Source organism: Heterodontus francisci, chromosome 27 (assembly GCF_036365525.1).
Source record: "Heterodontus francisci isolate sHetFra1 chromosome 27, sHetFra1.hap1, whole genome shotgun sequence".
In the NCBI taxonomy this organism is placed as follows: Eukaryota; Metazoa; Chordata; class Chondrichthyes; order Heterodontiformes; family Heterodontidae; genus Heterodontus; species Heterodontus francisci.
The window spans coordinates 22300703-22315198 of NC_090397.1; the positions used below are offsets into that span (position 1 = coordinate 22300703).

The window sequence follows — 14496 nt, forward strand, 5'->3', positions numbered from 1 at the left end:
GAAGGTGGGGGAGCTCGCATTCCAGGTTGACTGCTAAGATGGCCGAATACACAAACGGACATGGTCAAACCAGCTAGTCACATAACTGACCTGCTGGGCAACCGGAGTTTTTTGAATCTGTACAAATAGTTTGGGCAAAAAGTCTGCTCCTGGACTGAGAGGATCTCTCCTGTCTGCTCCCAATGCTCTTTCTCACAAGCCTCTGAATCAACTGAAGACACATGAACCCCAAGAGGGAAAAGTCTCCTACAGCGAACAGGTTTAAGAGAAATACTGGGTCCAATGAAATGCAAGTACTACCTACAATCAAGGTTTCTACAGTGAGCTCAAAGAACCGTAACAACAACTCTTCAGATATTGCCTCAAACCTTCCCACTTTATTTTTCTGCTGCTCTTTTCTGTATTTGCATGTGTGTATCGCGTATGCATGTTAGTGTGGGCGTGTCGTGTATCTGTAGGTATTAACTGAATTACAGTTTAAGTTTAATAAATTTCAACTTCTCTTCTTTAAACCTAAGAAAGTCTGTTTGTGCTGGTTTCTTTGCCTTATGATTGGAAAGAGGAGAACAAGAATTCACCAAGGGGGAGCTAAAAACAGTGTGTTTAAAATTAAACCCTGTTACAGTAAGACCAGGTGAAGGCTAAAAGGGACCCTTAGACCTCTTTCTCACCTGGTCGTAACAACACTAAAACAGATTATCCAGTTATGCTCACATTGCTGTTCGTGGGAGCTTGCTGTACACAAATTACTGCTTTTCCCAACACTAAATCAGTGACTACTCTTCCAAATTACTTAATTGTCTATTAAGTCCATTAGGATATCCCGAGGATTTGAAATGCACGATATAAATGCAAGTCTTCTTTTAAAATAAGTCCCGTCCAACATCACTGCATTATTAACATTTGCGTACTGGGTCTCTCTAAAATAACTAGAATTGAATTATTTTCAAGCATTGCTTCTTCCAAAAAGAACTTCAAAGTGCTGAAAGTTAGAAAGTAAATCTAATTAAGTTTCAGCTTAATCATTGGTCAGTACTGGATTAATTGCCTTGAGAGGCGCTTGTTAATAAAAGATAGACTTGTATTTATATAGTGCCTTTCAAAACCTTAAGAAATCGCAAAGCGCATTACAGCCAAAGGAATACTTGTGAAATGTAGTCACTGTTGCAATGGAGGGCTGCTATAATTAGCTTCAATGCCACTTGGTTGGGGAGGGGAATAATCCTCTATGGTCCCTGTTCCTGGTTGATATCGAGTGACCCCTGCTGGAAGTGCATGTGTTGGCATCATGTGAAGACAGGATCAGCCTCTGCAATCACATGGCCTGTGAGCACTCACTCTCAAGCCTCGCATGAATAATGGCCATTTAGTGAGGTACTGGGTGTGGTCTGGTGGCCTTGGAACTGTAAATCAGGAAGAAGTCAACACCTTCAGAAAAAGAGTGAAGGGACAAAATTATCAGGGGGATCCTGTATAAAGACAGAACACAATAAAACTTTATCCCAAGCTTATGTCGCCAATAGTTGGTAATTTTTTTTTCAAAACATGAGGGGCAATTTTGCAAGGCTGTGCCAAGGTCATGAAATCTTAAGATGATCATGGGTCAGAGACAGCACTAAAATACTACAGCTCCAATTCTCTGGCTTGCACTCTCCACTAATGAGACCCCAAGTGAGACTTTGGATTGTTGGAGAGAGTGGGTTCAGGGGAGGGTGGCCACTTAATCCCGCCCCCTGGGTCAGCGTGCCAATTTCCCAACATGAGACCGGCACACTCAGATTTTGGAACACGCCAATAGGAGCCAGAAGAGGCAACCCGCCCAAACTTCTTAAATGGCCACTTAAAAACATTAACGAGCTTGTTGTCAGCTCGTTCAGGGGACAGATTTGGATTTTCTTTCCGTGGACCGGGTTCGACGCTGTATCAGAATCACAACATGGAGGAAGAGGCAGTGACATAGTGGGGAGCAATTTGCAATGGTGGGACAGGCAAAAGGCAGCATTGAGGAGAGGAGACTGAGAGATGGCCCTCACAGTGCTGGCAGCAGAAATGATGCAGAGTTGTTAACAACAGCAAATTCCCATGTTACACTGGAGAGATAGGATTCAATAAAGACTGAAATAAAAACAGAACATTCTGGTAACACGCTGGCAAGTCTATTAGCATCTGAGAAAAGAAAGGACAGGCTAAAATTTAAAGTGCAGACTCTTTTTATGGGCACCCTTCCTTATCTCCCCTTCTTTGGCTTAGTGTTTATCTGTCCTCTTGCCTCTGTTTAGGAGATTTCACAATATTAAAGGTGTTATACAAATGGAAGCTTCTGTTACCATTAGAACTGATTAGATCTGCACCCAAGATGTTGATCTGTCTTTTCCCTTTAGGGAAGTTTATGGAGCTACTGCCTATTTGTAGCACAGGGACAGTCCCTGCCCACTTCCCTCTCTGTTTCCAATTAGTGGACAAATGGCAGCGTCAGCAATGGCTGCTGCTCATCCTTTAAACTGGGCCCGCTTCTGGCTTAGCCCCGTCTCCTTCCTGTGACAGCCTCTGCTAATTGGGCGGCGAATGTGACTCCTTGTCAGTTAAGCACTTTGCATATCAAAATAGTGGCACGTGCGCGTTTCCACGTCAGCCTGGGGTCGGGACCCGGAAGTCATCGCAACGTCGGGGTTCCAACCTGGGAATTGAAATCTTGCCCTGCAACTCTGGCAGCAGAGCCTCACAAAATTATCCCCAGTGTTTCCTCTACTCAATCGCTAATAATTAAATATCATTGATGTTTTAAATGAAATTCAAATATCATTTTTGTTCCAAATCACAGTAAGTAGGGTGAACATCCTGTAGCTCGCTGAGTACGTACTTTTAGGGAGGAGCCGCGAGGGCTCACACATTTGAATGGCTCTTTATCATTGGCTGTTTCAGTGTCTTCTGGTTTCTGGCGTTTCTCTGCTGCCTCTGCTCTTCGTCTCTCAATATCTTCCTTCAGCTTCCTCTTCTCCTCCTTCAAAACAAGGTCAAATATTAAAGTTGCAGTCAAAAGATTTCTGGGCATTTCATACTAGTAAACTGTGTTAGCTCTGGCTCAGTGGGTAGCATGCACACCTCGGAGTCAGAAGGTTGTGGGTTCAAGCTTTGCTCCAGAGATTTGAACACATAATCTAAATTAAAACTTCAGTGAAGTACTGAGAGACTGCTTCACTGTGGGAGGTTCATCTTTTGATTGAAACGTTAAACTGAAGTCCCTACTGTCTCAGAAAGACATAAAAAATTCCAAGGCAGTGTTTTGAAGAAGAACAGGGGACTTCTCCCCAGGGTGGTGGCCAGTATTTATCCCTTAACCAACATCAGTAAAACATTATCTAGCCATTATCATATGAGTGTTGTGGGACCATGCTGTGTGCATATTACCTTTGGTGTTTCCTACAATGTAACAGTGACTGCACTTCAATGGCTGTAAAGTGTTTTGTGGTGTCCATTATTGACATGAAAGTACAATATAAATCATGAGAGATGTTGGCAGAGAAATAAGCAGAAATTGCTTCCACTGTGATGCATCGATAACCAGAGGACACAGATCTTAGGTCATTGGAAACAGAACCAGAGGTGAGATGAGGATGAATTGTTTTACACAGTGAGTTGCTATGATCTGGTTGCACTGCTTGTAAGGTTTGCGGAAACAACTTCAATGGTAACTTTCGAAAATGAATTGATGACGTACTTTAAAAGGAAAAATTTGAAGAGCTATGGGTAAGAGTAGGGGAGTGGGACTAATTGGATAGCTCCTTCAAACCCCTGGCATGGAAATAGGAGAGATTTTCTTGCAGTCACTGGGGAAGTTCAGCACCTCTGAAGATGGAGGAAACAGAACCCAGGACAGAAGTGGTGAATCGAGCAGAAATTTAATGAGGAAAATTATAATTTAGCAAGAATACTAATTGGCTTTTACTGTTTGCTAATTCCCACCGAAACATTTAAGATTTGATGGCAGCTACATTGAGGCTATCTGATCAGTTATATAGATCTCAGTTTCATTTGTTCTAATGCATCTCTTTACAAATCTGTAAACATTCATCTTGGATATTTATCTTAAAGTGTGAATTGTTTCAATAAATTTATACTAAGTACATTAGAGACAGAAAGAGCTGAAACGCTCAGCAGGTCAGTCATCGTGTGGGGAGAGAATAGATAAGTTGCTATTTCAGGTTGGGGCCTTCTTCGGAACTGAAAACTAGCATAGTCTGGTTCATGCAGAGTTTAATTATTTGGTCAGGGAATTTTGCAGATTGGAAGATAGTTGCCAGTTTCAGCCTGTAGCTCAGAAGCACGCAGCATTTTAAAATGGTTGTGCTGTCTGGTATGTAATATATTTGTGTAACCTTGTACCATATACCATATATAGCTAATACATCTGTGGCATTTCGCATGGCAAATCAGATGATATATTGTTCTTTAAGGACAATGTGGAAAATTGCCCAGGTATGTCCTGTACACAAAAAGCAGGTCAAGTCCAACCTGTGCCAATTACCGTCCCATCAGTCTACTCTCAATCATCAGTAAAGTGATGGAAGGTGTCATCAACAGTGCCATCAAGCAGCACTTGCTTAGCAACAACCTGCTCAGTGATGCTCAGTTTGGGTTCCGCCAAGGCCACTCAGCTCCTGACCTCATTGCAGCCTTGGTTCAAACATTGACAAAAGAGCTGAACCCAAGAGGTGAAGTGAGAGTGACTGCCCTTGCCATCAAGGCAGCACTTGACTGAGTATGGCTTCAAAGAGCCCTAGCAAAACTGGAGTCAATGGGAATCAGGGGGAAAACACTTTGTTGGTTGGAGTCATACCTAGCGCAAAGGAAGATGGTTGTGGTTGTTGGAGGTCAATCATCTGAGCTCCAGGACATCACTGCAGGAGTTCCTCAAGGTAGTGTCCTGGGCCCAACCATCTTCAGCTGCTTCATCAATGACCTTCCTTCAATCATAAGGTCAGAATTGGGGATGTTCGCTGATGATTGCACAATGTTCAGCACCATTCGCGACTCCTCAAATACTGAAGCAGCCCGTGCAGAAATGCAGCAAGACCTGGACAATATCCAGGCTTGGGCCGATAAGTGGCAAGTAACATTTGCGCCACACAAATGCCAAGCAATGACCATCTCCAACAAGAAAGAATCTAATCATCTCCCCTTGATATTCAATGGCATTACCATCGCTGAATCCCCCACTATCAACATCCTAGGGGTTACCATTGACCAGAAACTGAACTGCAGTAGTCATATAAATACCGTGGCTACAAGAACAGGTCAGAGACTAGGAATCCTGAGGTGAGTAATTCATCTCCTGACTCCCCAAAGCCTGTCCACCATCTACAAGGCACAAGTCAGGAGTGTTATGGAATACTCTCCACCTGCCCGGATGGGTGCAGCTCCAACAACACTCAAGAAGCTCGACACCAACCAGAACAAAGCAGCCTGCATAACTGAAACACCATCTATAAACATTCACTCCCTCCACCACCGATGCACAGTGGCAACAGTGTGTACCATCTACAAGATGCACTGCAGCAACTCATTAAGGCTCCTTCGACAGCACCTTCCAAACCCGCGACCTCTACCACCTCGAAGGACAAGAGCAGCAGATGCATGGGAACACCACCACCTGCAAGTTCCCCTCCAAATGGGAACACCACCACCTGCAAGTTCCCCTCCAAGTAACACACCATCCTGACTTGGAACTATATCGCCGTTCCTTCACTGCCACTGGGTCAAAATCCTGGAACTCCCTTCTGTAAGAGAGACTCACGGTTGGTGTGTTGCCTCCCAGGTGCCAGGGTACGTGATGTCTCGGATTGTGTTTTTGGGATCCTTAAGGGGGAGGGGGAGCAGCCCCAAGTCGTGGTACACATAGGCACCAACGACATAGGTAGGAAGACAGATGGGGATTTAAGGCAGAAATTCAGGGAGCTAGGGTGGAAGCTTAGAGCGAGAACAAACAGAGTTATCTCTGGGTTGTTGCCCGTGCCACGTGCTAGCGAAGTGAGGAATAGGGAGAGAGAGGAGTTGAACACGTGGCTGCAGGGATGGTGTAGGAGGGAGGGTTTTGGTTTCCTGGATAATTGGGGCTCTTTCTGGGGTAGGTGGGACCTCTACAAACAGGATGGTCTTCACCTGAACCAGAGGGGTACCAATATGGTATATCCTGATTTGCTAGTGCTCTTCGGGGGGGTTTAAACTAATTCAGCAGGGGGATGGGAACCTAAATTGTAGTTCCAGTGTGCAGGATGTTGAGAGTAGTGAGGTCAGGGATAAGGTTATAAGGACACAAGAGGGCACTGGCAAGCAAGAGCTTGGTTTAAAATGTGTCTACTTCAACGCCAGGAGCATCCGGAATAAGGTGGGTGAGCTTGCAGCATGGGTTGGTACCTGGGATCCCGATGTTGTGGCCATTTCAGAGACATGGGTAGAGCAGGGACAGGAATGGATGTTGCGGGTTCCGGGATTTAGATGTTTCACTAAGAACAGAGAAGATGGTAAAAGAGGGGGCGGTGTGGCATTGTTAATCAAGGAAAGTATTACAGCGGCAGAAAGGACGTTTGAGGACTCGTCTACTGAGGTAGTCTGGGCCGAGGTTAGAAACAGGAGAGGAGAGGTCACCCTGTTGGGAGTTTTCTATAGACCTCCAAATAGTTCCAGAGATGTAGAGGAAAGGATAGCAAAGATGATTCTTGACAAGAGCGAGTGTAACAGGGTAGTGGTTATGGGGGACTTTAACTTTCCAAATATTGACTGGAAATACTATAGTTCGAGTACTTTAGATGGGTCTGTTTTTGTCCAGTGTGTGCAGGAGGGTTTTCTGACACAGTATGTAGACAGGCCAACCAGGGGCGATACCACATTGGATTTGGTACTGGGTAATGAACCCGGCCAGGTGTTAGATTTAGAAGTTGGTGAGCACTTTGGTGATAGTGATCACAATTCGGTTAGGTTTACCTTAGCGATGGGCAGGGACAGGCATATACAGCAGGGCAAGAATTATAGCTGGGGGAAAGGAAATTATGATGCGATTAGGCAAGATTTAGGATGCGTAGGATGGGGAAGGAAACTGCAGGGGATGGGCACAATCGAAATGTGGAGCTTATTCAAGGAGCAGCTACTGCGTGTCCTTGATAAGTATGTACCTGTCAGGCAGGGAGCCGTGGTTTACTAAAGAAGTTGAAGAGCTTGTCAAGAGGAAGAAGAAGGCTTATGTTAGGATGAGACGTGAAGGCTCAGTTAGGGCGCTTGAGAGTTACAAGCTAGCCAGGAAGGATCTAAAGGGAGAGATAAGAAGAGCAAGGAGAGGACACGAGAAGTCATTGGCGGATAGGATCAAAGAATACCCTAAGGCTTTCTATAGGTATATCAGGAATAAAAGAATGACTAGAGATAGGTTAGGGCCAATCAAGGATAGTAGTGGGAAGTTGTGTGTGGAATCGGAGGAGATAGGGGAAGTGTTAAATAAATATTTTTCGTCAGTATTTACAGTGGAGAAAGAAAATGTTGTCGAGGAGAATACTGAGATACAGACTACTAGGCGAGATGGGATTGAGGTTCACAAGGAGGAGGTGTTAGCAATTTTGGAAAGTGTGAAAATAGATAAGTCCCCTGGGCCAGATGGGATTTATCCTAGGATTCTCTGGGAAGCCAGGGAGGAGATTGCAGAGCCTTTGTCCTTGATTTTTATGTCGTCATTGTCGACAGGAATAGTGCCGGAAGACTGAAGGATAGCAAATGTTGTCCCCTTGTTCAAGAAGGGGAGTGGAGACAGCCCTGGTAATTATAGACCTGTGAGCCTTACTTCGGTTGTGGGTAAAATGTTGGAAAAGGTTATAAGAGATAGGATTTATAATCATCTTGAAAAGAATAAGTTCATTAGAGATAGTCAGCACGGTTTTGTGAAGGGTAGGTCGTGCCTCACAAACCTTATTGAGTTTTTTGACAAGGTGACCAAACAGGTGGATGAGGGTAAAGCCGTGGATGTGGTGTATATGGATTTCAGTAAGGCGTTTGATAAAGTTCCCCACGGTAGGCTATTGCAGAAAATACAGAAGTATGGGATTGAAGGTGAATTAGTGCTTTGGATCAGAAATTGGCTAGCTGAAAGAAGACAGAGGGTGGTGGTTGATGGTAAATGTTCATCCTGGAGTATAGTTTCTAGTGGTGTACCACAAGGATCTGTTTTGGGGCCACTGCTGTTTGTCATTTTTATAAATGACCTGGATGAGGGTGTAGAAGGGTGGCTTAGTAAATTTGCGGATGACACGAAGGTCGGTGGAGTTGTGGATAGTGCTGAAGGATGTTGTAGGGTACAGAGGGACATAGAGAGGCTGCAGAGCTGGGCTGAGAGATGGCAAATGGAGTTTAATGCGGAAAAGTGTGAGGTGATTCACTTCGGAAGGAGTAACAGGATTGCAGAATACTGGGCTAATGGGAAGATTCTTGGTAGTGTAGATGAGCAGAGAGATCTTGGTGTCCAGGTACATAAATCCCTGAAAGTTGCCACCCAGGTTAATAGAGCTGTTAAAAAGGCATATGGTGTGTTAGCTTTTATTAGTAGGGGGATCGAGTTTAGGAGCCACGAGGTCATGCTGCAGCTGTACAGAACTCTGGTGAGACCGCACCTGGAGTATTGCGTGCAGTTGTGGTCACCGTATTATAGGAAGGATGTGGAAGCTTTGGAAAAGGTGCAGAGGAGATTTACTAGGATGTTGCCTGGTATGGAGGGAAGGTCTTACGAGGAAAGGCTGAGAGACTTGAGGTTGTTTTCGTTAGAGAGAAGGAGGAGAAGAGGTGACTTAATAGATACATATAAGATAATCAGAGGGTTGGACAGGGTGGATAGTGAGAGCCTTTTTCCTCGGATGGTGATGGCAAACACGAGGGGACATAGCTTTAAGTTGAGGGGTGATAGATATAGGACAGATGTCAGAGGTAGTTTCTTTACACAGAGAGTAGTAGGGGCGTGGAACGCCCTGCCTGCAACAGTAGTAGACTCGCCAACTTTAAGGGCATTTAAGTGGTCATTGGATAGACATATGGATGAAAATGGAATAGCGTAGGTCAGATGGTTTCACAGGTCGGCGCAACATCGAGGGCTGAAGGGCCTGTACTGCGCTGTAATGTTCTATGTTCTAACAGCACTGTGGGTGTACATACCTCACATGGACTGCAGTGGTTCAAGAGGCAGCTCACCACCACCTTCTCAAGGGCAATTAGGGATGGGTAATAAATGCTGGCCTGGCCAGTGACGCCCACATCCCATGAATGAATAAAAAAAACATGTAAAGCACAATGGAGTAGAGTTTCCACTCAGTTGTGTTTTTTTGGGGGGCAATTAACCCAAAATCAGCGTAACCCATGCAAAAGATCACAGAATTTTAATCGCAAATTATGTTCAGCGCAAATCAAGTTTTTGCACTAGTTTAAAAATCACTGCATCAGGATTGGGGGAGAGGCATCTGTCATATCAGGACTCCGGCAAGGCCCAAAAAGGCATCAGCACTGAGAATTGGAGCAGGAGAGAGACAACAACACTGGGACTTTGGGCACCAGTTTTGGTACAAAGGTGGCAAGGGTATGGACATTCCAGCAGTAATTGGGACTTAAGTGTTTACAACAGGAGATAGAGCAACATCAGGACCCGCCCTGGTGATTCATTGACTCGTTCCTTATGCACAAAACAAAGTTTTCCAAAACTTTAAAGATAAGTGCCAATAGTTTCCTCAGGGTTTCTCTAATCTCCCAAGATCCCAGAAAAATGGTATGGGCTTCCATTTATCTGGACTTTCGCCAATCTACCCTCAAGTTATAACAGGAGATTGGGGGAATCCCTATCGAAATTCTACCCCAGGGCCTTTTCTGTGCTGGTCTGCATACCAGGGAAATATGGCCCTGCATAGACTTCACAATCCACAGGTAGAACAGCATAAGATTATGGTCTTTTGTGTGAAAGGCCTGATAGGAACATAGGAACAGGAGTAAGCCATTCAGCCCATTGAGCTTGCTCCACCATTCAATAACGATGATGGCTGATCACCCACTTCAATACCTTTTTTCCATACTATCTCCATATCCCTTTATGTTATTGATATTTAGAAATCTGTCAATCTCTGCTTTAAACATACTCAATGACTGAGCTTCCACAGCCCTCAGCAGTAGAGAATTCTAGGCCTCGCAAATGCAGCGAAGGCCGAGCATCAAACATCAAGCATCACACCACTCATTGCATTTACCCACTGAGATAGAGGGGAATGCTTATGTTTAGTGCTTTGTTCTTTGATTACATAGAATTTGCAGCATAGAAACAGGCCATTTGGTCAACAAGTATGTGCTGGTGTTTAGATTCTGCATGAGTCTCTTCCTCCCAAGGTTCCCTCTAATTTTTCTTTATACTGAGCGGGCTACAAACTCCTCTGTGCACTACGTCTCCCACTCCTCACAGATTCCAATCCACTTCTTGTTGGTCCCAATACACATTTCCTTAAACAAATCACATTTTACGTCTATTCTCACAAGTCTCTTCTCATTGGTCCTCTTCTCTCTCACTTGACATGTTCCATTCTTCCTCTCCTCACACGCCCCATTCTCATTATCCTCACAAGTTTCAAACTACTGTTTCTCACATGTCTCAAGCTGCCTCTCCTCACACATTCCAGTCTATCTCTTTTCACGTGACCCATTCTATCTCTTCTCACGTGACCGACCCATTCTGCCTCTCCTCACATGACCCATTCTACCTCTATTCTCACATGTTCCATTCTAACTCTCTGCTTACTGGTTGCATTCTCCCTCTCCTCACACATTCCATTCTACCCTTCCTCACAGGCATCCCACTGGATCTCTCCTCACACATCTCACACCTGGATTGTTAACTCCCCTTTCCCGAGACAAGAGCTTTCACTTTCAGGAGAGTAGATGAAGTGCAAAAGATGCAGGGAGGATGCACACACCCAGCCTGAAATTCTGGGCTTCTATCAAAACCAAGCTGAAAAATCCAATCATCTTGTCAAACAGTGAAATGAAACTGTCATAATCTGGTCTCTCATCCATTATCCATTAACCTCGACAGCTTCAATTAACCCACAGTTTCAAGGCTTGTACCTGTGGCTCAGTCACTGCTAAAGGTAGCTGTTCATTGGCCAAGATCCAAATATATGATCAATAACCCAATTCTTCTTTTGGGCCTCCTTATCTCGAGAGACAATGGATACGCGCCTGGAGGTGGTCAGTGGTTTGTGAAGCAGCGCCTGGAGTGGCTATAAAGGCCAATTCTGGAGTGACAGGCTCTTCCACAGGTGCTGCAGAGAAATTTGTTTGTTGGGGCTGTTGCACAGTTGGCTCTCCCCTTGCGCCTCTGTCTTTTTTCCTGCCAACTACTAAGTCTCTTCGATAACCCAATATACATCATAAATCTGCCCGTCAGAAAGCATAAGGTGCTCACTGAGACTAAATGCATTTATCAACTTCATTCCAGGCCAAGGCTCTGCAATTTTCTTTTACCTGAAGAGCCTTGTTTTAAAAAATTGCCTAAAATAAAAACTATTGGGAGCCACAAGACGGAAATTTTGACATTTCTAAATCAAATACTTTGCAAATTTCCAAATGTCTCTGGTAGAATGCATAACTTGCTATATAATAAATAAAAAATATGTGTTGAACTTACATATCAATAGAAAAAAAATCAAAATTAGAATGGACTTAACTGAATTATCACATTTTTTGACTTATTATAATTTTGTCAGAATTAAGACAATTTTTTCCGCTATTAATTCTCATGAGAAAAAAGCTTCTGATAGGACATTTAGAATAATTTATCATCTCAGCTATATTAGAAACAATAATGGTCACAACCAGAAAACTTGTTCCTAAATCAAAGGCATTATCTATGACAATGATGTAGCTCTACCACTCGAAAAGGTTTATTTAGAGAACGATGATGTTCTTTGTTAAAATAATCATATGAAACCATAAAGTGTTGCATAATGATTAAACTTTTAGCCCCACAATAAAAACATGGCTCTCACTTTACTAGACTTAATTTTTTTTAGGCTTTTTCATGTTAATGCTAACCAATTGGAAAAGGTTAGGAGCCACAAATGAGATGTTAAAGGGCCGTATACTGCTCCGGAGCTGCAGGTTGCAGACCGCGTCCCAGACTGTGGGTGTTTATCTGGCCATGATGGGTCATGCCCACTGGGTTTGTGACTTTTAGTTGCTTGGGCTTTTCTGGGACTTTCAGTTCCAGGTTGAGTCTTGGCACATTGAGAGCTGCTGAATGGAGCGCACACCCAAGTCTACGTGCATCTTCGAGCTAATATTACCTCCCGCCCTACTTCATCTCACCCTATCAGCATACCCTTCGATTTGATTCTTACCTCTTCCCTTGCTTTTCTCTCGGCCTCATCCTGTTGCCGCTTTTGCTCTTCCTCTTCTCGTACCTTCCTGCGCCCTTCGCGTTTCTTCTTTAGCTCCTCAAGCTCCACTACAGCCACCTGCTGTTTCTGCCTCATTTTTTCAAACTCTTCGCTCTCTTTCTCATCTTGGCGACGTTTCAGCTCTTCCAGCTTCCTCTCTGCCTCGAGTTTGGCTGCCGCTTCCTCTGCCTCTTGGGTCGACTTGGACTCTGAACGGCTGCACTCCCCCCACCAAAAAGAAAAAAACAGAATGTTATGAGGCAACACATTGGACCCTTTCACCATCAACTCTGATCAGATCTCTTTTTCATGAAGCAATCCAGCCATTTTAATGAACACGTATCATTCTGTAAGCAATCAGGGTGCTTTCATATAAATGAAACACTCTGCCTGTGTTGCATGAAACACTGGATTCATACATGGTGCCTTCATTTTTGGCAATTAATTTGACATAGCCAAAACAGTAAAAGTGTAAGACCGAGGACTCTGACTGTACTTGTGTTTAGCCAAGCTTAAGCCAGTTAAGGTCACCAGTACATTCAAACACTCGAGGCGGGGCAGAGAAGAGGTACACGGCAGGGTGGGTGGTGGAAGGGCAGAGTGTAGGCTCACTCTGGATGACCTTCCTCCTCCGTAACTACCTTATGATCAATTTTAATTTAAAAACACGAAATCACAATTTTCATGTTTTGGACCAACAGTTTAGATTTCTGCCCCCCAAAAATGTGTTCCATTTGTGAAAAATATTTACTTTGCCAATTTTCTTGATTTATATCTACTTGCCAACAACATTGAATATATGAAAGTACATTTTGTTGACAGTTAAAGATAAATTTTAGCATGCTGCTGGGAATCCAGGGTCCAAAGGAGGTATGGGAACTACAGTGTTGCAGCCCAACCTCTGATCCATGCTCCCTTCAAGTACAGTGTCGCTGCTTGGAGAATGCAACCTCTGAATTTACCTTTCAGTTTAACAGAATCACTTTTGTATGCTGCCTTTAGAATGATTCAACCAAAAATACAATGGGCTGAATTTTACCGGCCCCTCGATGCCGCGGGTCGTGGCGCAGGGGCCGGTAAAATGCTGTGGGGAGAGGCCTGCATCGTCCCGCAACGTTGAGAGGGGCACGCCGCATATTACTGGCAGTGGCAGGACCTCGGTGCGGCCCCCCTGCTGCCTGGCGGCGGGCCCTTCATCAGCATATGTAAATGAACATTTGAAATATTTAAATAGACTTACCTGCATTCGACGGCCGTCCCCGTCCAATATTACGGCCGCCGTTCGTGCTCCGTGCACTTTCGGAACTCCGTATGGAGTTCCGGGCGAGAGCCTGGTGGGGAGGGGGGAGTAATAAAATTTTCAAGGCGGGAGGGTGGAGAGGCAGGGAAATCAATTTTTATTGGATGTGGGAATGGTGGGAAGGGGTTGAAAGGCAAAACATTGAAGGTTGGGGTGGGGGGAAAGTTCGGGTATTAGATAAATCAATTGTGGGTCATTTCATTGCCTGAAATGACCATTGTGGGGAGGGGAGGGGGGTTTGTTGGGGGAAGGACCTCCATCACTTATTTGTAAATGTTTTAAAATTGTTGATACGTATGCTTTAAAAATTAAGCTTATTTGTAAGGGCTTAAAGCCATTTAAAAATGGTGCCGGCGCCTGCGGGGTGGCGCTGGTCATTGTTGTTGGGGACGCAGAGGCCGCCCGCTCTACGGCATCGGGGCGGCCGCTCCGCAAGGGATGCACGCCGTTCTTAGAGTGCGCCGCCGTGGATTGCAGCGCACTCATAAAATTCAGCCCAATGTAGCGGCAGTACAGCACCATCACCGATCATTTGACAGAACAAACAAACTTGCATCTATATGGCGCCTTTACCGCCAATGAAGTACTTTTGACATTTAGTAATGTAAGGAAACGTGGCACACAGTTTGCTCACAGCAAAGTCACGAGTTGAGATAAATGCACAGATGGTATGTTTCAGTAATGTTGATTGAGGGATAAATGTTGGCCTGGACACTGGGAGGTCATCAATGTTCTTTTTCGAAAAGTGCTTTG

At 44.5% G+C, this 14496-nt stretch overlaps 1 protein-coding gene across 5 annotated transcripts in view; it reads right to left on the minus strand.

Moving 5' to 3' along the window:
• The window catches only part of LOC137384699 (non-muscle caldesmon-like), a 258457-nt gene that overhangs the window by 40679 nt on the left and 203282 nt on the right, over window positions 1–14496 (minus strand). For all 5 annotated transcript variants that reach the window (XM_068058995.1, XM_068058991.1, XM_068058993.1 and 2 more), the window contains 2 exons: window positions 12405–12660; window positions 2861–3001 (listed from right to left, as the gene is read on the minus strand). In XM_068058995.1, coding sequence (XP_067915096.1) covers window positions 2861–3001; window positions 12405–12660 — 397 coding nt within the window. The remainder of the gene's footprint in view (window positions 1–2860; window positions 3002–12404; window positions 12661–14496) is intronic.